The sequence below is a fragment of the Chrysemys picta genome, chromosome 7, assembly GCF_011386835.1.
Source record: "Chrysemys picta bellii isolate R12L10 chromosome 7, ASM1138683v2, whole genome shotgun sequence".
Lineage (NCBI taxonomy): Eukaryota > Metazoa > Chordata > Testudines > Emydidae > Chrysemys > Chrysemys picta.
In genome coordinates, this window is record NC_088797.1 from 112,263,120 (window position 1) to 112,290,834 (window position 27,715).

The 27,715-nt window shown below is 37.7% G+C and overlaps 1 protein-coding gene across 5 annotated transcripts; it reads left to right on the forward strand.

Annotated features, from left to right (window-relative positions):
- On the forward strand, window positions 1-27,715 carry TIAL1 (TIA1 cytotoxic granule associated RNA binding protein like 1). Of its 5 annotated transcripts, XM_065552363.1 has the most exons (13): window positions 1-900; window positions 8,594-8,717; window positions 10,072-10,168; window positions 14,073-14,222; window positions 14,477-14,531; window positions 16,426-16,513; window positions 18,484-18,559; window positions 21,269-21,377; window positions 21,684-21,779; window positions 21,884-21,968; window positions 22,634-22,757; window positions 23,232-23,371; window positions 24,592-27,715. In XM_065552363.1, exons 3-13 carry the CDS (start codon window positions 10,157-10,159, stop codon window positions 24,707-24,709), a joined length of 1,053 nt encoding a protein of 350 aa, XP_065408435.1. In that variant the 5' UTR covers window positions 1-900; window positions 8,594-8,717; window positions 10,072-10,156; the 3' UTR covers window positions 24,710-27,715. The 5 variants fall into 5 exon arrangements, with proteins under 5 accessions (XP_065408435.1, XP_005284224.1, XP_005284226.1 ...); XM_005284167.5 differs by lacking the exon at window positions 8,594-8,717; XM_005284169.5 differs by lacking the exon at window positions 8,594-8,717 and having other exon boundaries at window positions 646-900; window positions 14,124-14,222.

Genomic DNA, 27,715 nt, shown 5'->3' on the forward strand with positions numbered 1-27,715 from the left:
ACACAGAAAACGGCGCTCGGCTTCCTAAGCATGTTCCTGCCCGGCAGCACACCCGTCCCGCAGAGCGAAGGCTGACACGGGGGCTAGGGGAGCGAGTGAGGCCACCAGCTCCCCCGCCCTCCAGATTCTGGTAGCTGGGGGAGAAGACGTGGTGGCGTAAGCCCTCGGATCTGGGCTTTCACCATACACTTGGCCTTTCGCTCCGGCAACGAACAATCTGACATTTAACAATATCTCTGTTTATTCAGTCCAAACAGGGCGATTTACTCAAGGTTTAAAAGGCCACAACGCAACCCACCCAGGGTATGTGGGGCGAATCGGCTACTGCGAATTATCGCCCCGCTCAACGGGAACGAACTGTGGCATCAGGCATTTCAGAGACGGGTCGGCGGATGCCCTCCCTATGTGCTCCCTAAAATGCCTGGTCCGTCCGCCGCTGGCTATGCTGGGAGTTATAGTCTTTTGCCCTCCCATCCTTTCCAGTTATCTCGGGGTATTGAGATAGTCCCAACCTCCTAGAACTACAATTCCCAGAAGGCCGTGGGGCTACCCCATCCACCTACCCAAGTCTTATCCTCTGTGACTACGGCCCCCAGACGGCACCGCAGCGCTGTGGAGGGGAATGGGAAGGAGAATCCGGCCGGAGAGGGAGCGGGCTGCGGCTGCGCAGTTCGCGGCTTCCTGAGTGGCTGGCGGCGGCGGCCATTTTGTAGTGCTGCCTCCCTCTCCTGCTCGGACTGCGGTGTCGGGACCTGGCGCGGGGGCGAGACGGAGCGAGGGGAGCTGGGGCCCTCACCTTCCCTTCTCGTTGCGCGGCGGAGCCCCCCCAGCGCGCCCCCCGGAGACAGCTACGAACGGCCCTCACGCCGTGATGGAAGACGACGGGCAGCCCAGGACCCTGTGAGTGAAGAGGGAGCCGGAGCCGGGCGGGGAGTGGGGGCCCAGGGGGCTTGGCCAGGAGCAGCCCCCGGGTGGACCCGGGTTTGGAGGACGCCGGGGACTAGAGGGAGGATATTGACGGTGGGGAGGGAATTCAGAGCGTGGCGCGGGACGTGCTGCCACTACATGAGGGGCCTGGCCGAGGGAGGGAGGCGGATATTGACGGGGGGGGGGGGGGCGAGGAGAGACCGCAGAAACGGGGGAGAGGAAGGGGAAGGTGGAAGATGTTGACGGGAGTTGGGGGGCGACCGAGATTGCAAGAAGGAGGGAACAGGAAACTGCAGAAAGTGGGAAGGGGGGGGGAGAATTTCGGGGGGAGAGAACAAAACCTGGAGGGATGGAGGAAGGCCGAGGATATTCGGGGGTGGTCCAGTAATTGGAAGTGTGGGAAGGGGGAGGAGTAAAATACCGACTGGGGGGAGGATGAGGATATTGACTGGGGGGGAGGGTCCAGCAACTGAAAGGCAAAGTGCAAAAATTGAAGTGAGGTAGGAGGAGGAAACTAGTCAGGATGATACTGACTTTGGGAGGGAAGTGGAGAGCCAGAAGCCGTGTGAGTATAGAGGGAGGCCCTGGAGACATCCAGAATCGAGAATGGGGTGCATAATCAATGGCTGACAGTTTCGCGGAAGGCATGCTCTTTATTGTACTCTTGAGGTTATTGCGACTAAACTCCTCCCTTCACCCACCTGAATTGTATATGTGGCAGAAGAATGCCCACAACTACTCCAAGGTAAATGGATTCCTCATGGTTCTAGTTTGTGGTGTCATGAAACAGATGTTCATTGTTTCATCTTCTTTCCTGGGTTGAGGTGAAGACCATTGTGGAAGAGGGTTCTTTCCCTAAAGCTGGGGGTTTAGAAAAGTCGTTTATTTTTTTCTCCAGTACTTGTATAGTATGTTTTTTTGCTATACACTGTCATGAGAAATCACTACATCTTGAGTTTTGTGTCTGTGTGGTGACTTACTAACAGCTTGAAGGTTTCCTCCTAAGCAAATGAGCTTAATCTTACAAAAAATCCTTAAAAATAAACAAATTTGAGCTTTTGAATTGCTTAGTTTGCTAATAGTCATATTGAAATCGGCTGTGCTTTGGTTATGTTGGAATATTTTGTTGTATTTTAAAGTTATATGGGGGGTACCTGGAAAGTATAAATAGGCGCTCTTTATATGTGCTTTAAAAAGTCTATATAAAATAAGTTTTGTTCAAACTATTTTCAACTAGTTTATAAACTCCGCTCCCTCTGCCAGTTTTGTGAAGAACAGTATATACTATATGAAATACAAAACATTCAGACTGTGGATGTGGGCAAGAAAGAGGTTGTCCTTTTGCCTGCCTTGGGAAAATAGCTTTGAAATGGCCTTTGGGGGGCTAATTTGGGTTGTTAAGACACTTAAAAGTGCAGACTGAGTTGGGAATAAAATTGGTCTCTAACCAATTTTATTTTTCTAGGTGATATTGTCTGTCTCTCTCCCGCCTCTTCCCCAATCCACAAAAGTTGGATTTGATTATTCCTGATTTAGCATAACAATTACCAGGCCTGCCTTTGCTCTTTGAGGTGCATATTTTGAGTCCTTCTACCCCAAATAACTTTTAGAAATGGATATTGACTGCCTAAAGGGACTTGGAATTCACTTATAACAATGGGGAATAATCTTAAGAATTATTTTTTTTTTTAAGTGGGGGAAGGAGAAAGAGTAAGGTGCACAGCGAGGTTTAATTTAGTTTATTTTTAATGAATTAGATATCCTCCTGACTTCCCCTCTAAAAACAAAAACAAAAAACTTTTGGGAAAGTTAGAACTAGGCTAAGTTTTAAATGGGCTCTTACTGCTGCTGCTGTCAAGTTCTGGTGTTGAATTAGTAGTTTATACTTTTGATTGAGGTATCAGGAAGTGAACTAGTTTAACCCTTAGCCCTTTAATGACAAATTATATTTGTGCTAAGATGTCTGAAATAACACTTCAGAAGAGCTGCAGAAGAAGATTGAATAATCACATATGATTATATCTCTGCTTAATTTGTGAAGTTAATATACAGTAAGTGCTTTTCTTAAAATACAAAATTTTCTCTTGCATAATAATATCAAAAATCCTGCTGTAGAATTGCTTAGACATTCCACTCACCTCTAGCTTCATATGAAATGCCAATAATGTTTTTAAATTTAGGATTCTCACTTAAATGCTCAGCTTGTGGGTTTTTTAAGGTTACTGAATAATATTCATGCCTTTTCAGTTGAACAAGATGCTCACTGACATCTAGTACCAAATAGTAATACACATTGAACTCAAATTTTTTTTGTAAAGTAAGTAGTAGGTATTTTATCTTTAAACCCAATTGATCAATTGTATAATCACGTGGTCAATAAAATAAGTGTCACGGTTCTGTGCCCATGTGGTATTTCACTTATCAGAGAAAATATATCTCAGAAGTTCTAAATAAAAAATAAAATAAAATATATGGAGATATACCTATCTCATAGAACTGGAAGGGACCCTGAAAGGCCATCGAGTCCAGCCCCCTACCTTCATTAGCAGGACCAAGTACAGATTTTTGCCCCCGATCCCTAAGTGGCCCCCTCAAGGATTGAACTCTCAACCCTGGGTTTAGCAGGCCAATGCTCAAAGCACTGAGCTATCTCTCCCACACTGGAAAATAGTGTGTGTTACCATTTTTTCTCCTATAGACACCTGCAAGTTAGGGATCAAATGTTTTAATTGGAAAAAAAACCCCAAAGGCATTAGGTCCTAAGTAATTGTTTTAAATATTAATTGCCTACAGTATTAACTTATTTTGCAGTATTTCAAGTGGTTTATATTGCTTTCTGGTGTTTAATGACTTCTTAATGGTTAAAAGTATCTGAAATACTAGAAAATAAAGGCCATTTAACCTCTCACAGCTTGCAGGCTTTTATATAAATCTGAAAAAAATTGTTGGCTTACTTGTCAAAGGAAATGGTAGTATTTTGATAAATTGTCAGCTTATTTTTATAACTCAGCATAACATGGCAGTATGGTAAAGAAGAGAGAACTATGTTTACCTCTACAGTGCCTCATATAATGGTGCCTGGATTCTGATCAAAGTCTTTCCTTATTAACATTATATAGAAAGTAACAGCAAAAAAGTACTTTTAAATTTATCCTCAACGTCACATTGGTTGAGACTGAAATCAGTAATAAAATATATTAGACTAACAAAAAATTAATACAGTTTTTGAGGCCTCAAAAGCTTTTTTGGTAAGAGTTCTTTAGAACTTACTAATAACACATCTTGTTGATACAAAAGTTTCAGTTGGAATCAAACGTACTCTTGTAAAGTCTGTCAGATCCTTATCCTTCACAAGCAATAGACACTGAAGTCTTATTACTTTGATTTCCTGGGAAGCTAGAACGTGATTCCTGCCAATGATCTGTTCTCTGACTTGGGACTGCCCTTTTTGCACACTAAAGTTGTTCATTCTCCATATTAGCAGTCTTCGAATAGTCACCACTGTACACAAAGGTGTTATATCACCCACTATGCCAAATTATGTATTTCGGAATGTGGAATCTGATCCATGGGGCACTGAGCTAAAACTGTTAAACTTTGAATCTCAAACTTCACTTAAAGCCAAGTCTCATAGATAAAGGTAATTTCTTTTCAATTTAAATTTTTTATAGATACTTCCATTTCTGGAAGCTACAATATGGAATTTCCAAAGCATTTCCTCTTTTCCTGCAGCTCACTAGCAGTATCTGTGAGATGATGCCACTGACCAAGTCAGAGAGTTAGAATTTGTGAAATTTTCACCATATAACTTTCCCCTTTTCTTACCCCTTCCCGCAAACATTCAGTATCCTCCTTTAAAGTAGAACCTAGAAGAACTTTGATGGGCCAAAAAGAAATAGCTATGAACATAGTTGTCCTCACTTGCCTACTGTACAGCAATAAAAAACATGTCACCCCCATAGGACTCTTTTTGATCCTCATCCTAGTTGATTGTTGGTGTACTCTGCTGTTAGGATTTTTCTTCTACTAGCTTAACAGGATCTGTGAACCTCAGATATTGTTTTTTTGGGGCTGGTTTTCACTATGGGGAGATCCACACTGCTGCAATCGATGCAGCAGGGATCGATTTAGTGGGTCTAGTGAAGACCCGCTAAATCGACCATGGTCGACCCTGTTACTTTAATCTTCTCAGGGAGCTGAAGTAAGTCAACGGGAGAGCGTCTACCGTCGACGCAGTTCAGTGAAGACACCAGGGTAAATCGATCTAAGCTACGTCGACTCCAGCTACGTTATTCACGTAGCTGGAGTAGCAAAACTTAGGTCGACTTACCCCGATAGTGAAGACAAGTCCTTGGTCTGTAGACATTGTCAAAATCATTCAGTAGTACAATGTCTTGGACTTCCAGTATCTGGTCTAGGTTTTTAAACTATGCCCATCAGTGTAGTATGCAAGTGCCACAATTTTATAGAAGTGAACACACTGTACAAATATGTCAATGTGCATGGAAGCCACAGCATATTGATGTCCCATGAATTAAGGAGACAGCCTAGAGAGGTATAATAAGTGCCTTTCTCTACTGTATAATGTTTCAGTTTTGCAAAACCATACTACTATCCTGTGGGTTATAATAATATAAAAAGCTTGGAAGACCTTGAAAATGGTATTTTTAAAAGCACTTGCTTTGCTCAAAACATATTGCATAGTTCTGCAAACTTAGTTTTTATAGTCTAAATACATAGTACAACTTTTAAACTATACACAATTTATATTAAAAAACCTTTCTAGGCTGGCTGCATGTTACAAGTAGCTGTTTCCCTGGCTGTTGTGAAGTCACAAGTATATTGGCTTGCCACTCAAGCCAAGCTGGTGTTTTGTGGCTTCATGGAGTGGATTTTGGTAACATAAGACTTCAATTCCAAAGGTATTGAATGTCTTCCTTACCTTGGCTATTTGAGATAGTTAAGTACTTTACACCAAAGTTGTTTGATATTTTTGTATTTTGTTTTAAGTCATCTTTGAATATATTGGGGGCAGTGCTAATATTAAGTACAAAGACTGCATAAAATATTAAAGCTAAATCTTGATCTTTAACTCCCACTGGCCCAAACTTGTATAAGTTTGCATGGCCAAATTGTTCATGTAGTTGTAGAAATCTGGACTCTGCGGATATTGCTATGCTTATGTTATTTAACATCATATTACAGATTGGTCTGAGGGTACATCTACATTGCAAAACCAAACAAAACCACGACATCGAGTCTTAGACCATGGGTCAGCTGACTTGAGGTAATGGGGCTTGTGCTAAAGGGCTAAAAATAGCACTATAGACGTTCCTGTTTGGGATGGAGCCTGGGCTCTGAAACCCAGCTCCAACCCGAAAGGGAACATCTACACTGCTATTATTAGCCACATAGCCTGAGCCTAAGTCAGTCGAACTTGGCTCTGAGACTTGCTGCTGCAGTTGTTGTTGGTTGTTTTTTTTGTAGTATAGATGTACTTGAGTCTACAGTACTGCAGTTTCAGAATGGTAACAATTTGAGAATAGTGTTAACTGCTTTTGCCTATTTTTTTTATAACACTGAAAGCTGAAGGAAAACTCTACAGTATAGAGTGATGCAAGTATCTGATGCATTTAGGGAATTTTAAAAAACTTGTTCTTAAGCCAATAAAGCATTACACTTCCTTCAAATATAGGAATTAGTTAACCCAGAGTAGTATTACTTTTTTCCATAAGGAAGCAGCCTACAAAATGGCTGCAACATGAGTTATAGCAAGTTCTTAAAAATCATTTTGCAAAAGGTTTAGTAGTTATATAAACCTACCTACTGTCCTTTTTGGAAATTTATTAAATTAGTGTGGAGTAAAGCTTATGCTAATTCCTGAAGAATGATTTCTCTAGTTTCTTGCCAGCACAAAAGAGATTCTATTTTGTATAGTTTTTGCACGTATTAATATACACTTTGGAATGATGCTCTTTCTGATCTTTTACTGTATTGCAAATGTCTTCTTCCCTCATTTCTTTGAGTCAATGGAGATGAAGCCAACATGACTTCATTGTGTTTAGGATCTTGTTTGTGCAGCGCAATTGATGAGTGTGGACTATGTGCACCATTTAGGAATGTGTTAGCTTATACTGCTGCAGCGCTAGCAGAGGAAACACAAGTGCTCATTATGTAGGTCCTATAAAAATAAGGGTTATTTCTTGCCAAGGATTGTTTTTATTTATAATCTGGAGGTTATCTTTTTTGTCTGATTCTAGTAATATCCTCAAAGGTTAAATTTTGGGTTCAGACTATGAATAGTCTGCAGATTTTTGAAACATTAAGTATCGTTTAGTCCAGGTTTGGGCAAACTACGGCCTGCGGGCCACATCCGGCCCGCGGGACCGTCCTGACCAGCCCCCGAGCTCCTGGCCCGGGAGGCTAGCCCCCGGCCCCTCCCTTGCAGCCTCAGCTTGCTTGCTCCACCGCCAGCACAATGCTCTTGGCGGCGGGCTGTGAGCTCCTGGGGCAGTGCAGCTGCAGAGCCCAGCCTGACCGGTGCTCTGAGCTGGGTGGTGGCGGTGGCGTGGCCCACCTCCAGCCGAGCGGCGTGGCTGTAGCACTACCAGGCAGCGTGGTAAGGGGGCAGGGAGAAGTGAGGGTTGGATAGAGTGCAGGAGAGTTTGGGGTGGTGGGCAGGGAAGTGGATAGGGGTCAGGGCGGTCAGGAGGGAACAGGGGGTTGAATGGGGGCAGGGGTCCCGGAGGGCAGTCAGGAAGGAGGGGGGATGGATGGGGCGGCAGGGGGCAGTCAGGGGCGGAGGTTCCAGGGGCAGTCGGGATGGGGAGAAGGGGTGGTTGGATGGGCCAGTGGTCCCTGGGAGGCTGTCAGGAATGAGAGGAGGGGTTGGATGGGATAGCGGGGGTCGGGGGGGCAGTCAGGGGACAGGGAGCGGGTGTGTGTGGATGGGGTGGGGTCCCAGAGGGGCCATCAGGGAATGGGGGGGTTGGATGGGGTAGGAGTCCAGGGGGAGGGGGAGCGCACGACCCCCTCCCCTAATCAGCCCTCCATACAATTTACGAAACCCGATGCGGCCCTCAGGCCAAAAAGTTTGCCAGCCCCTGGTTTAGTCTATTTTTTTTTTTTTAATTTAAACTAATTTTAGTATGGCATATATTTATGTAGTTTGAAAAGACAATTCATGTTGTGGCTAGGTAACCTAGAAGAAAGTTCTAAATCTTATGTTGCAATTCAGTGAAAGATGTGATATGTATTGGCAGCGGTGTTACAAATAGTGACAGAAGTGTAGGTCTGAGTGTTTGTGTAGCTGGCTGCTGTATATTTTTGTGTGTGTGTATATATATCCATCCATCCAAATAGCTGGTTTGTCTGGATAGCTTTTTTTAAAAAATTGTTTGTTCAGTGAAATTTATTCTAAAATGTTGTGAACCATTAGTTTCTGATAGTGAGTTTTTCCTACTATATATAGAATTGACTTTGTAAATATGCATACATATTCTAAATAGGAAAGTTTATATCCAGGTGATATCTAAAAAAGTTATTCTGGACCCCAATTAAAATTTAAGACCTCGTTGAGAGATTAGAGAAACAAATACATTACGTTCACTGAAACAGTAGTTAACAAATGCTGTTTTTAAACCTAAAAGGTTTTCTCTTGATTTAGATTTGTGTGGTACTGGTGCAAAACCAATCAAGTAAGTAGTGTTGATTTCAGCGCCATTGGAGTAGAAGACTGACCAATAGGAAACTATAACATTGGCAGAGAGTTTATTTCAGGCTTTTCAAAGGTAACAAACAGACAAGAGAGTAAATGTAAGTGTTTAAAAAGTGATTTTAAAGATATTTGATGTTTCTCATTTGTTAGTTGAAGGAAGCAACTTTTCAAACAGACTTTAAATGGTTTTCACTTAGTATATTTCTGCCTTCATTTTTACCCATGTGAATTAAACTTCATAGTGAAGTTGTTTGAAAGTGATACATTAATGTGAAATGTCTGTGATTTAACAGGCACACTTGAATACTTAAAGTTGGGTGGTACTGTGATACTCTTAAATTGTAAATATACCTACGTGATGTGAATGTTACTGTCCTCCAGATTGGAGGCTTGATTGACAAATGAACACACTAAATATCTTTGTACAATTTTTACATATAAATTCAGTTCCATACCTGTGCATTTAATTACTGAAATTTGATCATTCAAATTAGAAAATGTGGATTTTCAGCAGTTTTTCATGACATGGCTTTATCTTTTGTGGAGGTGAATTCTAGATTCTCTAATAGCTTTCAGTATTGAAGAAAGTAGATGAACTTTCCTGTTGGAGTTTGAGTAGGAAACTTTTTTCACCTGAAATTGACCAACTGATACACTTTTAAATTTGGAATTGTAATGAAGGTTGTGTAAGTACTAAAACGTTCTTAAGTCGAAAAAAAAAGGGGTGAAAAAGGGCAGTGTAGTAGTTGGGATGAGAATGACTTTTGGTCAAAACTTGCAAGAGTATATGGTGCATGTGTACTTTTTTAAATACATTTACCCTCCCTCTGGAATTCCCAGTTACCACAACAGACACCTAATGGAATATTCCTTGTCTATACTACCCTCTAAGTTACATTGCTTGTTTTCGGGTGTGGTGTTTCCCCAAAAATGACTAGATGCAATAGAACCAAATAATTGAGCTCTCTAATTATGAGATAACTTGTCATCTTCACATGTGGCTGAGTTATATATCAATAAAATTTTAAGGAATATGATGTTGAATATATAAAAATAATTTTTCCTACCCTCCAAAATTGTGTTAGGCAGGTAGTCAGTGGATACCAAAACTTGATTTTAAACATCATTCTCAACTTGATTGCCTGATCTCCCTTTTTGTTGCTGCTGACAAAAGTAATACTGCTATGTACTATTACATGACTATTTCTAGTTTCATGATCTCAGTTGCATTGCCAATCTTATAATTTAGGAAATTTGTTAATTTAGTAACTGTGAATAAGTTCATATGCAAATATTGTAAAGCATTTTGTTCAGTGTGCGATATTTAAAAAGAGGTTTTACATAGAAATTGTATAATATGTTAAAATCTATTATAAACTTGAAGATAAAGTTGCTGGATTTAAAATGTTTTTTATTTCCTTGTGTAGCTATGTAGGAAACCTCTCCAGAGATGTGACTGAAGTACTTATACTTCAGTTATTCAGCCAGATTGGACCATGCAAAAGCTGTAAAATGATAACAGAGGTAAGGCCTTCCATTTCCAAATGGTATCAAATATAGCATACTGGTTTTGTATAAAAATGCAGAAAATCAGATTGGCAGCATATCTCTGCAACTCTGGTATATGGTAGTATGTAGCTTCCTAAGCAAACTGTATTTGTAGAGCCCTGCACAGATACAAATTTATATCCACGGATGCAGATATAAATCGGTATCCACGGAACCACTGGGCTCTCCCAGGAGCCGCAGCGGTGAAAGGAGCAGAACGTGGGGCCACCACTCCCAGGACCCAATGCCCACACCAGCAGCTCCTCTCCTCCTCCGTACCGTCCCCAGCCCTGCCCCTGGCCCTTCCACGCAGCTATCTGCGTCTCCTGTCTGGGGGCGTGCATACCACTTGAACACAAGAGCGTGACCAGGAACAGCTGCCAGTGAGCCTGGTACCCGCCCCAGTAGGCAGGGATGGGGGCGGTACCGCCGCGCTGAGGAGCCACTGGCGCGGGGCGCTGGCTAATGGGAGCAGCAGCCCCACGTTCTGCTCCTTTTGCTGCTGCGGTTCCTGTGAGAGCTCTGCAGTTCTGAGGATACTGATTTATATCTGCGGATATCTGAATCCGCGAGTGTAATTTTGTATCTGCGCAGGGCTCAATGTATTTGGACTCAACACTATGCATAACTCAGCAGTTGTCAGCTTGTGCTCAAAGGCTGTCATCTGAGTTTTTGTTCCCAGGTACTCTTTAGGAATAAGCTCCTTCCAAGACAATCTTCAGCTTGTACAATTGAGTATTGGCATCCTTTGGTTTCATGACAACTTAATGGGAATTTCTAGCACTGCAGACATCTTAACCCAGTCTTTATAGTTCTACATTTTTAATAACCATGGATGGTTAAATGGAGTTATAGTAATAAATCTACTACTAGTAGATAAATTCTCAGTCACGCATGTTCACTTCCTTACCCAGTGACTTTAGCAGCTGTCAATAAATAATCTAGAATGGATGAAGGATTAAGATATTCCAACATCTTTCACTGACCCAGTACTCTTCAGCCAGTCTACTAGTCTGTCCTTGAGTTATCTGACTTAGCTATCTAATATGAAAGAAAATAGCTCAATAAGAGTAGAATCAGTGCCATTTTCTTAGTCAAATTACAGGTTTCACCTGTAATAAAGTATCCAAATGTGCAGTGCCTATTTATGGCCTTTAAAGTGTGTGTGCATTCAAAGTTCACCCTGAATTCGGTGGCCTGTAGTAATACCAAATTTAAATGCTTGCTTTTAGAAATTATTAACTGGCATCTTTGTCTTGTCTGAGTTTTCAGATTGAGAGAAAACAGAAAATGGAATGTATGATGTTTCTGTTAGGGTGGTTCACTACAAACAACATGCTAACACTTGTATTTTATATTGTATTTAATAGACTGGAAATGTCTGTGGTAGTTGCATCTCATTCATATTTAGATTGAAATATTATGTTGGTGGTACAGTGGGTCAGTACAACAGCCTTTAATTTGTGGAAATGCATTTCAAACCTAGTTTGAGTAATAGGTGCCTTAAAACACTTGTTTCCATTTGTACACCTTGAAAATGAGTACATAATTCACATTCAACTGGCAGACTCTTTTCCAGAACTAGAATAGTGGGTGTATTGCAGTGAAGACATGGCAAAACTATACTTATGTATACAGGTTGAGCTGCACCTGCCTATTCTGTCCTTCTCTCTAAAATCAGTGTTTAGTCCTCATCTTTTCACGGACACTAAACTAGCTCTCCTATTTAAGAGCATCTTGCTCAAGACCTAGTCACCAACTTATCTCTCATCTCCCCCAGTGGAGATAGTATTAAATGTGTCCATCTGTGATGGTACATAGTTTCTTCCCCAGGACTAATTAGCATGCTACTTCCTTTGCTCTCAGTTTTTTTCTCAATGCTTCCATTTTTGTTATCCCTCTTGTAGAAGACATGGACCAAATAGTCAAAAATGACTAGAGATTTTGGGTGCCCATCTTGAGATGGCCTAAATGGGTTTGATTTTTTTCAGAGAGTGGCTGCTCAGTAATTTTTGCAAATTGGGACCTTTAAAGGTATCTTGAATTGGACACCCAAAAACTGAGGTATCCAAAATCACTTCTTAAAAGGCCCTTTAATTGAAATGAGGGTGAAAATTGCGCAGGTTCTAATGGAAGAATAAACTCAAATACATGCACTATGGATACTTAGTTTCCTCCATTCTTCCTCTTCATGCAGCAGGAATGTGATGGGGAGAGAGAGAAAGGGGGCTTTAAACTTCACTTGTATCTGTGGTGTTCTGGGGCAGCTGGGCACCTACCCCACTCCTGGTGGTTAGAGAAGTCATGAGACTGTGCTAATTCTAAGATTTGCTTCCCAAAGCCTTCAGCCACATCCTGTCCTCCTCCTGACGTGTCCCTATCACAAGGGCTGAGAAGATGGCCAGCGTAGAGACTATGTGGTGGCTCTGTACCAGTTGGTAGATGCCCTGTACTGAGCGTGTTTTGGAGGGCTATTTCTGTCCTCTTTATTGTCCCTTAGTGGTACTTTAGGGCCAGACTATCCAGTTCTTTTATGTCAATATCAGAGATGTGGGTGAGTGACTGCCTTCCTTTATATCCCTCTGGAAACTATATTTGAGCACATATTATCCCTTAAATAGGCATTTCTTTGTATCTGATACTTCGTATAAGAACCAACATATTGGCTAATAACGGTTATCGCAGTGTGAAATAAAGACCCAATCTCCACATTTTTGGTGGCATTACTGGAGAAAGTGCTGCTGTGCAAGCACACGGTGGGTTAGCAATTAATTTACAACAGAAATTTTGCTATACATCTGAAAGAAGGCAGAAGAGAAAATGAGGTTCTTGCAGTGAACTTAATTTTGTTTTAAATTAGCTGTTTTTCAGAACTTGCTTTATGAGCTCTTTGGTCCTGGGATTGTACATGCTATATCAGTAATGCAGATATACCAGTGTAAAACTCCAACTTAGTGCACACTGCAAACATTTTTCACAAAGCTTAAAACCTAGTGTTTGAATTTCATACTGTAATGATGATTACGATTTGATTGGCTTCTCAGAAGTCATTGACTTCCTTTACATTTAATATCGCTGTTGTATTTAATAAAACTGTTTAGCAATTATATTATTTAAAAGTGACCTGAAGAGCAGACGGGGCTGTTTGTACCCTTCTTTTTCCCTGCTTCAAAATGTCTAAAGAAAGTCGGACAGGTTTGTCTGCTTGATTTTACATTACAATTTCAGGTCTTTCCAACCCCAGCAGTTCGTAGCATACAGTATGGATGATAGGAGACCATGTAGCATTATGATATCATAAGTATCGAGATTAAAGCTTGACCACTTGTGAAGAGAGGATTTTTAGTCACTTTTACACTTTACTATTAACTTATTGACTCCTTCAAAAGATATTTGCATCCAACTGTTGACAAGATTCAATATTTTCACTTGTTGGAGCTAAGAGATCTCCCACTCCAGTTTTCTGGTCTATCAAGGAGGCCTTTGGCAAATAAAGGAAAGATTTTGTCAATCAGGAGGAGAAAGAAGAAAAACTTGGAGGGGATAGGAGTGAAATGATAAACCTTTCAGGCTTTCTTTGTATGTGTTAAAGATGCAGAATTTCCCAAACCCATTTTTCCCCTCTGCAGGTAACCTTAAGGTAACTTGGTATGTGTTAAGCTTAGCAGACTAATGCCAAATGAAGACTTAAAAAATGGATTTAACTTTGATAAGAAATGTCCACATTTGAAATATCTTCAAAAAGAGTTCAATTTTAAAAATTAGAGTTCAATGTATTACATTCTTAATGTTATTTTAAAGGTTATATCTAATACTAATGAAATAACATTGTTAAAGTTTCTAGCTATAAGTAATATTTTTTCCTGGATTTTCTTCTCAGCAACCCGATAGCAGAAGGGTCAACTCTTCTGTTGGATTTTCTGTTTTGCAGCATACAAGCAATGACCCTTATTGCTTTGTGGAATTTTATGAACACAGAGATGCAGCTGCTGCATTAGCTGCTATGAATGGGAGAAAAATTTTGGGAAAGGTAAGTTGTATATAAAAATGCTAAGGTTTAAGAAATTAGATTTGTCAAATATATAAATTATGATGTGAAGAATTTCACTGAAAACGATTAATCACACTCTTGCTTAAAAAAAATACATCCTCTGATGCCTTAAAAAAACTCTTATTCTTTCTATTGGGGGAGAACTTGTGTAGGTTAATATTTGTAAGTGGCCTTTGAGTGTACATTAATTTCTAGTTTTATGAATTTATGCTAAATCTTACATTTATTTTCAGGAGGTCAAAGTAAACTGGGCAACAACACCGAGTAGCCAGAAAAAAGATACATCCAGTAAGTAATTCCACAGTATTACATTGTGAAATATTTGTATAGAAATTAGTGTAAAAATAGGTTGCAGTGACAAATGTCTAAATATTATTGTATTTTACCTCTCATGCTGAGTTTTAATAGCAGAAATACCCACATTCGTGTTTACAATTGAAGGCTTAAAACGTTCCCTGTATTTTACTCTATTTTACAAATGGTAGAAACTAAAGAACATAAGAGTGACCATCCTGGGTCAGACCAATGGTCCATGTAGCCCAATATCCTGTCTTCTGACAATGGCCAATCCCAGATGCTTCAGAGGGAATGAACAAAACTGGGCAATTATTGAGTGATCCATCCTGTCTTGTCCAGACCCAGAATCTGGCAGTCAGAGGCTTAGGGACAGCCAGAACATAGGCTTGAATCTCTGACCATCTTGGCTGATAGCCATTAATGGACTTTTCTCCATGAACTTACCTAAATCTTTTTTGAACCCAGTTATATTTTTGGCCTTTACAACATCCCCAGCAATGAGTTCCCACAGTGCGTTGTGTGAAGAAGTGCTTTCTTATATTTGTTTTAAACCTGCCGCCTATTAATTTCATCGTGTGACCCCAATTACTTCTGTTATGTGAAGGGGTAAATAACACTTCTTTATTTCACTTTCTGCACACCCTTCATGATTTTATAGACCCCTATCATATCCCCCCCTTAGTTGTCTCTGCTAAGTTGAACAGTCCTGAGTCATTTTAACCTCTCCTCATATGGAAGCTATTCCATACCCCTATTATTTTGGTTTCCCTTCTCTGTACCTTTTCCAATTCCAATATATCTTTTTTGAGATGTGGCAACCAGAACTGCATGCAGTATTCAAGGTGTGCGCGTACCATGGATTTGTATAGTGTCATTATGATATTTTCTGTCATTATCTGTCCCTTTCCTAATAGTGCTTAACATCCTGTTTAGCTTTTTTGACTGCCGCTGCATATCGAGCACATTTTTAGAGAACTACAATTACTCCAAGATCTCTTTCTGGAGTTAATAGCTAATTTAGTCCCTATCATTTTGTATTTATATTTGGAATTGTTTTCCAATGTGCATAACTTTGCATTTATCAACATTGAATTTCATCTGCCATTTTGTTGCCCAGTCACCCAGTTTTGTGAGAGCCCTTTGTAGCTCTTCACAGTCAGCTTTGGGCTTAATTATCGTGAGTAATTTTGTACCATGTGCAAACTTTGCCACCTCACTGTTTACACCTTTTTCCAGACCATTTATGAATATTTTGAAAACAGTTCTAGTCCCAGTACAAATTCTTGGGAGACCTTGGTATTTACCTCTCTTCACTGTGAAAACTGAACATTTATTTCTGCCCCTTCTTTTCTGTTTTTCAACCAGTTCCTGATCCAAGCGAGGACCTTTATCTCTTATCCTATGACTCCTTACTTTGCTTAAGAGCCTTTGGTGAGGGAACTTGTCAAAGGCTCTATGAAAGTCCAAGTACACTATATGCACTGGATCCCCCATGTCCACGTATTTGTTGACACCCTCAAAGAATTCTAATAGATTGGTGAGACACGATTTCTCTTTACAAAAGGCATGTTGACTTTTTCCCAACAAATCATGTTCATCCGTCTCTCTCATAATTCTGTTCTTTACTATAGTTTCTACCAATTTGCCTGGTACTGCATTTAGACTTCCTGGCCGGTAATTGACAGGCTCACCTCTGGAGCCTTTTTAAAAATCTGAGGTGGAGAAGTTAAATTACTGTTGAATGTCTGATGGAATCCTTGAATTAAATTTCCTAGGAGTTCCTGGATCCCAGTTCTTTGCTCAAACTCACTTTCTCAGAAGTATGCAAGGAGTTAAATTGCTAGATAGCAGTTAAATATTTGATTAGATAATGCTTTATTTGCAGATCACTTCCATGTGTTTGTTGGGGATTTAAGTCCAGAAATAACAACAGAAGACATCAAGTCAGCATTTGCTCCTTTTGGTAAAATATCGTAAGTATCATAATCAATATTGCAAACATCAGTTCAGGGAAAACTCTAGCATAAGTTTGTTTTTTGTCTGCAATAGTATTTCTTCATCTTTTTGCAGATTGTGTGATAAGGTTTTCATTATATTGGGGTGGATGGTGAGATGTCTTTATTTCAGGTTGTGCATCACATGTTTATAAATACATTTAATGAAGTCTGTTCTCCAATCTTGTTGAAAGCAGTATGCTTTTAACCTAATTTACATATAAAGGTCATTCCGGTTTTTAATTGAATAACCAGAAAAATAACACATCAACAGCTTTTGTTAGTGTGACTAATTTTTTTGTTTAGTGTTTGCGTGCAGAATAGTGATTTCAAAAATGACAAGTGGTGTGTATTCCATCAGACTTGCCTATAGGCAGTATAGGAAAGCAGGTAAATATCAAGGTGTAATTTTGTGATGCAGTAAGTGTAGCTAGTTGTAAAACTTAGCTAAGTTGTGAACATATCTTGTATAAATGTAAGTTTTGTTTTTTTCCTGAAGTATGAAATAACTTTTCAATTAATAGAAGGGGGGTTAAGTTAAAAGTGCTATATTTCAATGAAAAAATGCTGTGTTTATATTTATGCACACTTCTGCTAGTTAAGGGATAAATACCTATCTATATTACATATTTAAGGTTAGCTTTCAAAACATCTATTGTGTTTTAATTGAACATGTTAAACATTACAAGAATTGTTGAAGTGCTAAAGCATGTATGTCTCTGAATAAGGTAGTGGCTTCAAAAAAGTACATTGATCTCATATAACTTTCTTTTTAAAATCCTTAAAAAAAATAATAAAAAAAAAAGTTACATGTGAACTTTTTGTGCTACTTTACAGGACTATATTTCTGCTAAGAACAAAAATTCTCATTTTTCTTGCTCTGTACACTTTTAAATGTACCATAAACCTTATTTCTTATCTTCTGCTATTTTGTTGTTTACTTTGCTTTTTATCTCTAAATGTGGTAAGTAGTACTGTTTAAAAATCAATATAAAAAGAATACAGGTTTCTATTTCTCAGTCTATATTTATACCTGAGACCTGCAGTTTTTCTAAAGTCCAAGTCACAATTAAAAGTAATAGCATTCTGGTTATTTTGCAGAATTGCTCATAAGAATGGACAGGATCTTGAAGGCTAACTGCAAGGAACTGTGCACACTGGAACTCAGTTGTAGATTTTTTCTCATTTCTATTTATTCTTATTATACATTATTTATATATACATATTTTAGTATTTACATTTTAACATTCTATATTCAGTGCAGTTCTATATTTCCAATCATTTTAACTTACTCACTAAAAATTTCTGTGTAAATTTGTTGTTTTCGTACTGGTGTGCTTAGCATTGTTGTTAGTTTTATTATCCTTTCTTAAATTTCTGAAAATGTCAATTTTTCAAAATTTACAGCTGCCCAAACTCCAAAATGATGGTAGAGAATTGACCAAGAAAAATAAAGAAATCTGTTAACCAGGCCATGTATGCCTTTTAATTCCTATTTTTTTTCCTCTTTTTCAATTTTTTAATATTTCATATATTTTGTATCACTAGGCAGGAGACATTTAACTATTTAGAAAATGCATGGTAAAGTAGATAGAACTGTTACAGTAATTTATAGAACAGTAAACCTTAGAGGACCTTAGCTAATAGAATTTTAGAAAAGGAAACTTTGTTCCTTTTTAAACTTCGAATTTGAACATTTTAGTTTTAGCCAGAAGAGGTTATGTGGATAGGTTGCATGTTTATTACATGTTATTTTTTTGTCCTACTGCTTTTTTCTAACAGGTAAAGAAGCAATAGGGAGAGTTCAGGAATGGCTATAGTTTTAGGGCTAACTGAATTTATAAAAAAGAAAAACAAATATGCTCACAATACAGTGTGTGTGGTTCCTTTTAGTTTTTATTTTGAAGGTTAATAATAATTCCCTCATATAGCTGTGCTTCTTTTCACAGGGATGCACGGGTAGTTAAAGATATGGCAACTGGAAAATCAAAAGGCTATGGTTTTGTATCATTTTATAATAAACTGGTGAGTAACCACACTGCAGGAATAATCTTTATACAGACTAGTATTTATGCAAAGCAGTGATTAAAGAGACTTGAAGTCATCTATATTATTTAAAAAAAAAAAAAAAGTTGAAAGTTTCAGGTACTAATCCTGCCAGAGTCATCCCACCAATTTTTGTAATTTTACAGATTTCCCCCCCCCCCCTATTTTTTAAAAAAAGTTTCCCCCCGCCTCTTTTGCTGTGATACCTTTACTAGGGATCCCTTTCCTAAGGGAAATGAATTGATCATTTAGGGGAAAATATTGAAATTGACTATAAACAAAGTCCTGTCAAAGAAAAGGTAAAAGTGAAGAGATTCCCCCCTTCCCCCGGTAATCTTAAATATAGTAGTAATGGGTAAAAATAGTCCAGACAGAAGTGACTTACATTGACTATCCCTTTAATAGGATAGCTAAAACTCTTATTTTTAAGAATTATATTAAATAGTGTCCATAGTTAATGGTACATCCTCACTATTTATGGCAACAAGGTGCTTTTTATAAAGAGTAATTTTAAGTTATACCATATGCTAACTAGAATATCTGAGAACATATTGTGAAACGAATTGCCCACACAAGGTAGCTATGAGAAACAGAGCTATTTTTATACAGAAGTACTTGAGGGATTGTTTACATAGCTCCTCCATATTGCCTTCATAAGCTTGTTCTGTGTATTGAAAAAGAGACAAATGTACAAATATTTCAGGGGCTTGGGATTATAACAAACATACGTCTAGTGCTTTGTTGTTGGAAGTATTTCACGTAGTTTTTTCATTTTTGTAATGTTGAATGAAGTTCAGTGATTTCATGGTTAAAAGGACATTCCATGATGAAAATAATATTAAGAAACCTTGGTTTATTAAAATTGAAAACACTAAAACTCTAGTTTACATTTTACCGCTTATGCTTTGTCTAATTGGCATTCCTTAATACAGACAGCAAAAGTAGATAAATCTTTTTTATTTTCTGATTCTCTTGCATTATCATAAGGTTGTTTCGGTTTCCAGCCCTGCAGAAAAAATGCTGAGACTGTTTATATTTATATAGAGCCTAAATTACGTTGTTCCTTTTTAAGAGTGTACCAGTGAAAATACAGTTCAGTTTGGAACTTGGTATTTTCTTAGTGTCAAATAAGAGCACATAATTTTATACCAGATACTTTAATTAAAAAACAACAACAAAACTGTAACTGATAAGAATACCAAAAAAAGGCTGGGTTTGTTACTTTCTTGAGCGGTAGTCTATGTAGATCAGCCACTGCTTATTTTAAGTGTAAATAAGTGTTTTAAAAATTACTCCCTGCATGTGCCCGCCTGCTTTTCTCTGGTATCCCTCCCTTTCTGTGTCACATTTGAGTCTTATTTTCTTCCAAAAACATGAAACACTTAAAACCAAACGTACAAAGTTCTGAGTGCTTTGTGCTGTTCAGTCTTGAAAGTGCTCAGCACACTGTAGGACCAAGATCACTGTTATATCTCATCTGCTTCTGTTTCTGCTTTTGTCTTTAAGTTCCTCCCAATTTCCACCCACGTATTCAGCTTTGCACCTTGCAGTTCAGGGAGATAGAACATATCCTAGCCCCCATGACTTTGAAACAGTCTTCCAAACTGTGTGCCATGTGACCCTGTCTCTCCTCCTTCAAAGTATCTGCATTCAGGGTGCACTTGTGAATTACGTCTGAATTAAGCTGTTCAGGCTGTTGGCTGTGTTTATTTTCCATGTTTGTATGATGATGTTTGCTCTTATGGCTCTGTAAATGTTGGACTGCGTTCAGAGGTGATGTAAGTTGAATACCACGAAGGGGCAAATGGGAGGCTATAGCAGGGAAAAATGGGTGACATGAGGTTGTTAGGTTGGGTGGTAGAGAAGGTGGGGCCAATCTCAGCTTTGCAAATTCCTCTTACCTACAGTTCTGCCTTCTCAGAATGTAGTATTTCCTCTTACATCACCATTTACTACCAAAATTTAACCAATATGCAACCAAGTTGATAATGGTTTTGAACATGAAGATGCAATACCCTTTTGCAGCAGTTCCTTCTTGATTCATAATTTGTCACACTGGTAATCTGTGGGTCAGAAACGTATTCATTATGAATATTCTAGATAAAGCAATAAGATCAACAAAATTCATAATTATGAAAGTTTTTCTATATCCAAGTATAATAGGTTCTTGTTACTTTCCATCTGTTTGTTAAATGCGTTTTTGCATACATTTCCCATATAGTTGTTGGTAAGAGATTAATTATAGTATTTGAGCTTTGTAAACTAAACTCTTATGTTTTTGTTTAATTTATTTTAGTTAAGATTGCTTTTGGTAATCATATGACCTTTGTATAATGTTGATCAGGAGACCACTGAGTATTCAATTATAGGCTTTGTTTCTGTTTGCTTGTCTAGCTATAATATCCTTGCTATATACATGGTTTCCATTGTCTTCTGTTGTGTATTCTGTGCATTGGAAATAGCAGTTCACTAGTGAAGTAATTTTTTCATTACTGGATTTTAATGTTACTGCAAAATGTTATGATGTAGCTGCTTTAATATATTAAATGCCCAAAGTCTTGAAAACTGCAGTAATTTTATTAGTAACTGGTATTGCTGTTATATGTACATTCTCAAAAGTAGTAGGCTTACCTATCTTCTCTCCTTGTCCATGAATGTTGAATGAGTCTTAATTTTGATGTCCTTCAGGATGCAGAAAATGCAATTGTGCACATGGGAGGCCAGTGGTTGGGCGGCCGTCAAATCAGAACTAACTGGGCAACACGAAAACCACCTGCTCCTAAAAGTACACAAGAAAGTAAGATGCTTGTATTTACCTTGTATTAGCTCTCCAGCACATGTACTGTTATGCTGGACGTTACAATGTTCAGTTAGCAATACACTTAAGTCATCAAATTCACTTAACTTGTAAGTTAGTATGTGTTTGACTCCCAGATATTCAGGAATAAAAGGCCTAGTATATTAAATCATTATTGTTCTTATTTTTCCTGTTGATTTGTCTTAAAATATTGAGCAGATTTGTCAAATATATAATTACAAAATTATACAAAAATTATTGGAGCAAATCCTCTTAATATTTTAAAATGACCCTTTCTATGTATAGATAGCACGAAGCAACTGAGATTTGAAGATGTAGTAAATCAGTCAAGTCCAAAAAATTGTACTGTTTACTGTGGAGGAATTGCCTCTGGACTAACAGGTATGATTCACTTTTATTGGGGGTACGGGAGATGTGTTAAACAACTAATGTGTTTGCAGCCCCAAGGTTGCTAATGAATTGGTTGAAAATATCATCTGTTGTAGATCAACTTATGAGGCAGACGTTTTCACCATTTGGACAGATTATGGAAATAAGAGTTTTTCCAGAAAAAGGTTACTCATTTGTCAGGTAAGGCTGTTAAACTAAATCTACGATTGTTTAATATATTAGTATTTCATGTATTGTTCTGTAATATGTACTCGAATTAGCAGTGCTGTTAAATTAAAAGTTCTCATTGCAGTATACATTTGTAGGAGAAATTGAAGCTTTAAAGGTTATGGGCATTTGCTCCTCAGAAAATAAAGGCCTACAAAGGCAGCCACAATTTGGTGTAAGATTTTTTTGCATTTCTTGTGATTAGAGTTGTCTGAATATCTTTCTTATTGATTTGATTTGATGGTCATTGGGGGTAAGGTTGGGTCAGCCCAAAACAAAACATTTTAAACTTTCAGCAAACTGAAAAGTGGAAAAAAATCAATAAAACCTCAAAACTTGTTTAGATTTTGAGTTAATAAAAATGAAATTGAAGTAAATTTCTAACCAAAGTTTCTTGGATTTCTTTTTTTTTTTTTTTTTTTTAACTAATTTGGTGAATTCAACACGCGTTCACAGATGTTTCGATTGACCCAAATCTGTATTTGGGGATAGGGGGAAGAAGGGGAGGAGAGTTTCAGTCAACAATTTTTCAGCCAGTTCTACTTGTGATGCACGCATGCAGTCACAGTTCTTTAAAGTAATAGCACTATCAATTATAGTAAAACATAGTGTTAATTTCATTTCTATCTTATCTCTAGGTTTTCAACCCATGAAAGTGCAGCACATGCTATTGTTTCAGTCAATGGAACTACAATTGAAGGACATGTTGTTAAATGCTATTGGGGTAAAGAATCCCCTGATATGACTAAAAACTTCCAACAGGTAATTAAAATTTAAATATATTTTTAGTAGTTTGAGTGTTTTTGCATAAGCCAGCTGTGTTAAGTGTAAGACTATTATCTCTCCCCATTGATAATTACTAATTTAATAATAATGTAAGACAATTAGTGAAATTGCCTGGTGTGGTCTTTTTGGTAGTGCACATTGCAGTGCAGTACCAGGTTGGGCTTGCGGCTTTGTAGGAACATAACTTCTTGTATGATTCAAGATGGGAAGCAGCTCTGGGAAATATCTGAATTCTAGTTAATTGAGCTACTGAAGACTAACTCCATCCCCAGTCAAATATTTTGTGGTGGTAATGAAACATTAAATTCCTTATTGCAAAGGCAATTCTTTTTTCAATAATTAAAGCAAAGAATTGTAACTCCATAGATTAAAGGTTTTGCCCTTGCCAGAAACCTTAAATTTAATATGTCTGTAAGAGTTGTACTATGAACTTTTTTTTTTTTTGCCTAGGTTGACTACAGTCAGTGGGGGCAATGGAGTCAAGTCTATGGAAATCCACAGCAGTATGGGCAATATATGGCCAACGGATGGCAAGTACCATCTTACGGAATGTATGGTCAAGCATGGAATCAACAGGGATTTGGAGTAGAGTAAGTGATTATACCTGTTTCAGATTTTTAAAAAAAGGTGTGTTGCAGTTCTCCAGAAATGTTAAAACTCTTCAGTGATCCTCACTTCAGATTAATTTGGTATCAGGAGTGCTCTTGGCTTCAAGCCTTTCCGGCCAAACCCTCTGCACTAGGAAGCTTAAGTCTGTTGAATTTCATTTACCTAAGTGGCATACTAACTCTGAAGGGCATGGACCGCATAACTGATCATTCATCCGCTCTTAAGAGTATTTAAAATATATGTCCAGAATGTGTGGTGGGGTTTTTTTTTGTGTTTTTTTTTTTTTTTTAATGGTCTTACTTTTGTAATATTCTCCTGAGGATTTCACAATAATATTTTTCACTGCTGACTTATCAGCATGTTCCCCCTCTCTCACCCAGATGTTTCTCCATTATGTTTTCCTTTTTTATACATATGCATCAGTGATGTTGGTAGAAGTTTGCACAGCTCTTGGAATAATGTTAACTCTTGCTGTAAAATCAGCTGAGAAGTTGATATTGTTTGTCTGTACCCAAGTGTGTTTCTTCAATTAAGTGACTTCAGACTGATTATGTTGCATTTATATTTCCATTTGAAATAAAGCCAGAGAAACTTGAGTATGGCTACAGCAAGAATTCATATTTAAGTACTACACAAAATCTGTCTAACTTGATTAACTTAGATTTAAATGTAATATAATAAAGGATTTCTTGCATTTGAATATTAATAGAAAAGGTGCAATACATATTGCTGAGTTTATAAAATTAAGTTGCTCCAAATGCTAACAAGTTGCCAAGTCATCAGCTCCTGTAGATAAGAAAACTGTACAGGGTCCGGAGAGCTCTTGAAACGAATGAAATGTTTCTTCTCGGTCTGAGCTAAACCAAATTCTGTCTGTTTTGTTTAACGTGAATGGGGGCATTTAAAATTGATTTCCTTAATAATTCCCTTTTATGTATTTGAACAATACCTTTCTGCTTTGGAGCTTGCTAACCCGTGCAACTAGTATGTAGGTTTCTTGGCTTGTGGTTTTTTTCCAAAGGCAGGCACATTTTAGGAGAAGAACCTGCTCTAAAATCTTCCCTGTTTGTGCATTATTTTTGTGAGAAGTTGGGAAGCTTTTGACCTTGGCAGGAGTAGAAGGTAACAGAAGCAATATCAGATTTTGCATCTCTTTGTAAATAACTTGATTGGGTTGCTTTTTTTTTGTTTGTTTTTAAAGTCAATCTCCATCTGCTGCCTGGATGGGTGGATTTGGTGCTCAGCCTGCCCAGGGACAAGGTGCTCCTGTAATACCTAATCAAGCTGGATATGGTATGGCAAGTTACCAAACGCAGTGAGCTGGGACTCTGTTTAAACGTGTGTATTTCATGATAGGCTTCAGTTTCCAGTGATACTCTGAAGACTGGAATGTAGACACCGGAAGAAGAAAATATTTATTTTAAAAATGGAAATGTTTGGAACCTTTAGCACAGCTTTGCTTTGGTGAAGAACACACATGTCTTCTAGTTCTGCCTTTTTAAGTTTTTGTTCATGATGGATATGAACATGTTTTTCTTTGTGTACAAAAACTAAAATAAAGTCAATAAAGACAATTCTGACTACAAATTTTGATATAGTAGGATAAATGGCTAATGAATTTGATCCTTAGATTACCATTCCATTTTTTTGTTCTGTCTTCAGTGTTTTACATCCCTGTGCTTTTTAAGAGAAATGACATTTGAAATACAGTAAGTTGCTTTCAGTTGAACACAAATCCTGAAATTTAACTGTGGACCATTCATTACACCCTGTAAGACAGTAGTGGTTTTTCAACACATATGAGGGCATCATTCAGAAAACATACATGCTCTTGGAAATATATTTTTTTTTAAATATTTAATTTTTCTATGTGCTTAAAGAAGCTGAAGTCTGATACAAAATAAACTTTCAATCTAAGCTGAAAAACATTACTGTCTGAGTTATTTGAGCAAATTTTGCTGTCCACATTCAGGCACATACTAAAACTTTTCAAATCTGGTTTGCTTTTTAAAACTGTAGTAATTGCATTTAATTTTGAGAAGCAAAAATGTTTTTGCAAGTATGGTGTTTGTATTAGTCAGGCAATCATACTTGTGCTTTTTACTTAGTTTGAAGGCTACACATTGTAAATATTTAATAACTACAATGTTTCAAAAGCATGCTCAAACATAGAAGTAGCTTGTAATTATTCAAAGTAATACTTAATATACTCTACTGCTTTAAATGCAGTAGACTGACAAGAATGTGCAAGACTGACATTTCCAAAGTTGGCTATTATGTAAAGTTACATAAATTACTATACAAAGAGCCTTAATTTTAATTTCATAAATCTTTAATGCATCACATTTTGTCATTAGAAATCTGAATTTTTTGCTTTACATTATTGGGTATGTAAATACCTTCGTTAACCTTGTAAACCTATTTCAAGGTTATTATAAGTTGTATAGTATCTTGAGTGTTTTGAAAAATCTTGGGATGTTTTTTAAGTCTAGAAATATTTTGCCCAAGAATTTTTTAACAAGATTGTTAAAAACATCTTATTTTACAAAATATTCAATGTGCCATTTGGTAAATGGAGATACAGTTGAAACAGTACACTGAGTTGTGACTTATTTTTAACTAAAGTTTTTGTCTTTATGGGTGGTTTGCATGTGATGAACCTGTACAGAGGCTGGGTTGTTTGTGTACTGAGTGTGTAAATGGATAAATCATGAAGATGTTTAAATGGTAAACTTGGGTTATTTCTGAATTATTTTATGGATACATTGATATAAACTGCCTCAATAAATTTGAAGTTGAAAATGAATGTAAGTTAGCTATAAGTACTGTGTTTTACCTGTGACAGCTAGGGGGTGCAAATGTTTCAGCTGTATATTTGAATATGCTGAGACAAGCACTGATTTTTAAAAAGCATATAGGACATGCTGTGGTAGTCCAGTGAAGTAAACTTGCATTAAAAATGGATTGTTGCATTTAAAGGGGTTATAATTCCAGAAGAAAGTCTGAGAATCTGAATATTTTAGTCTGTTCTATTTCTTTCATATATATTAGTTTAGTTTCAAGTTAGAATAGGATTTTGAAATGGAAAATTGCTTTAATATTACAAATCTAGCCAAGTAGTTAAAATGACGACACATCTTACTGTTCTAGATAATCAAATGGTTTATTCATTCCTTTTGCAGCCAAATCACTTATAGAACCCTTATCTCTTGGATCAAGTTGAAAGGAAGAGGTTCTAACAGAAACTAGACAGTGAGCTAAATTATAACTGCAGATACATATATGCAACTCTGATGCATGCAATAGTGTCTGGAGTCAATGTGGAACCCCAAGTACTTGTGATGGCAGAAGTTGGCCCTTTATCTCTCTGTTTCTCCTTTACCTGCTGTTCTACGCAAGATAGAAATTTGTCTAAATTTTGTATATATGTATATCTTTAAGCGAAAATCGGCTAATCCATTGTAGTCTAAAAATTTCACAAATAAGTCTGACTTTTTATAACGCTTATCTGGTTAAAAAAATTTTATGAATCCTGAGTTATTTGAATTTGCAAGTTACTTTAAGGTTTATTTGCTTCCATGTGAAGTGTGGGGTTTCTCCTTATGGCTAGGTATTGGAATATAACTAAAGCGGTAAAATTGTTGATGTGTTTTGAGTTTGTACTGTGACTTGAGCAGTATGTTCTTTCATGAGTTTACTCAATATTTGATGCTGCCGGTACATCACCACATAAACACCCAATCGAAATTGGGAAGAAAACGAAGGCCTTGATCCTGCAAGATCTCAGCACCCAGATCTTAGAAGTCTGATATGCCCACTGCGGGACAGAGCCCTAACTGATGAGCCCTAACTTTGCCTCCTCCTGAGAGCCACAGTATTCTTCTCTTTCAGTTAATTAGTTTCTTCTAATTGTTTATTTTTTATGCAGCTTTTCTTTAACATTGATATTTCTTTGCAGAATACTCAAGGTACAGGAGTCTCCAGTGTCTTTAGACTAATGATTCCATAGTACCATGAGGAAGAGTTTATACTTTGATTGCTTTCTTCTCAATAACATTCATAAATACACCAGTGACAGTTAGCTTTCATTTTTTTTGGCACCAAAGAGCCCCTTGCACCATTTTGTTTTTATGAATTACTATGTTGTAATCCACCATGCTCTCCAGTTGCCAAAGTCAACCACTACATTACCCCTTGCCACTAGGATTCTGGATTTCAAAGAATATTGAATTTTCGTGGCTGAAGTTGATGGGTGAACTTGAGGCAAGGTTGTAATCAATGTTTTCAGAAAACATTTAAATAAAAGCAAAAAGTTATAAATGGTT

What these genes read in the sequence shown, in the direction of transcription:
- TIAL1 (XM_005284167.5), top strand. Translation starts at nt 872, where the DNA reads ATGGAAGACGACGGGCAGCCCAGGACCCT. An exon ending in GCTCCTTTTGGTAAAATATC is followed by an intron (nt 16,514 to 18,483) that starts GTAAGTATCATA and finishes TTCTTTTCACAG; the next exon opens with GGATGCACGGGTAGTTAAAG. An exon ending in CAACAGGGATTTGGAGTAGA is followed by an intron (nt 23,372 to 24,591) that starts GTAAGTGATTAT and finishes TTGTTTTTAAAG; the next exon opens with TCAATCTCCATCTGCTGCCT.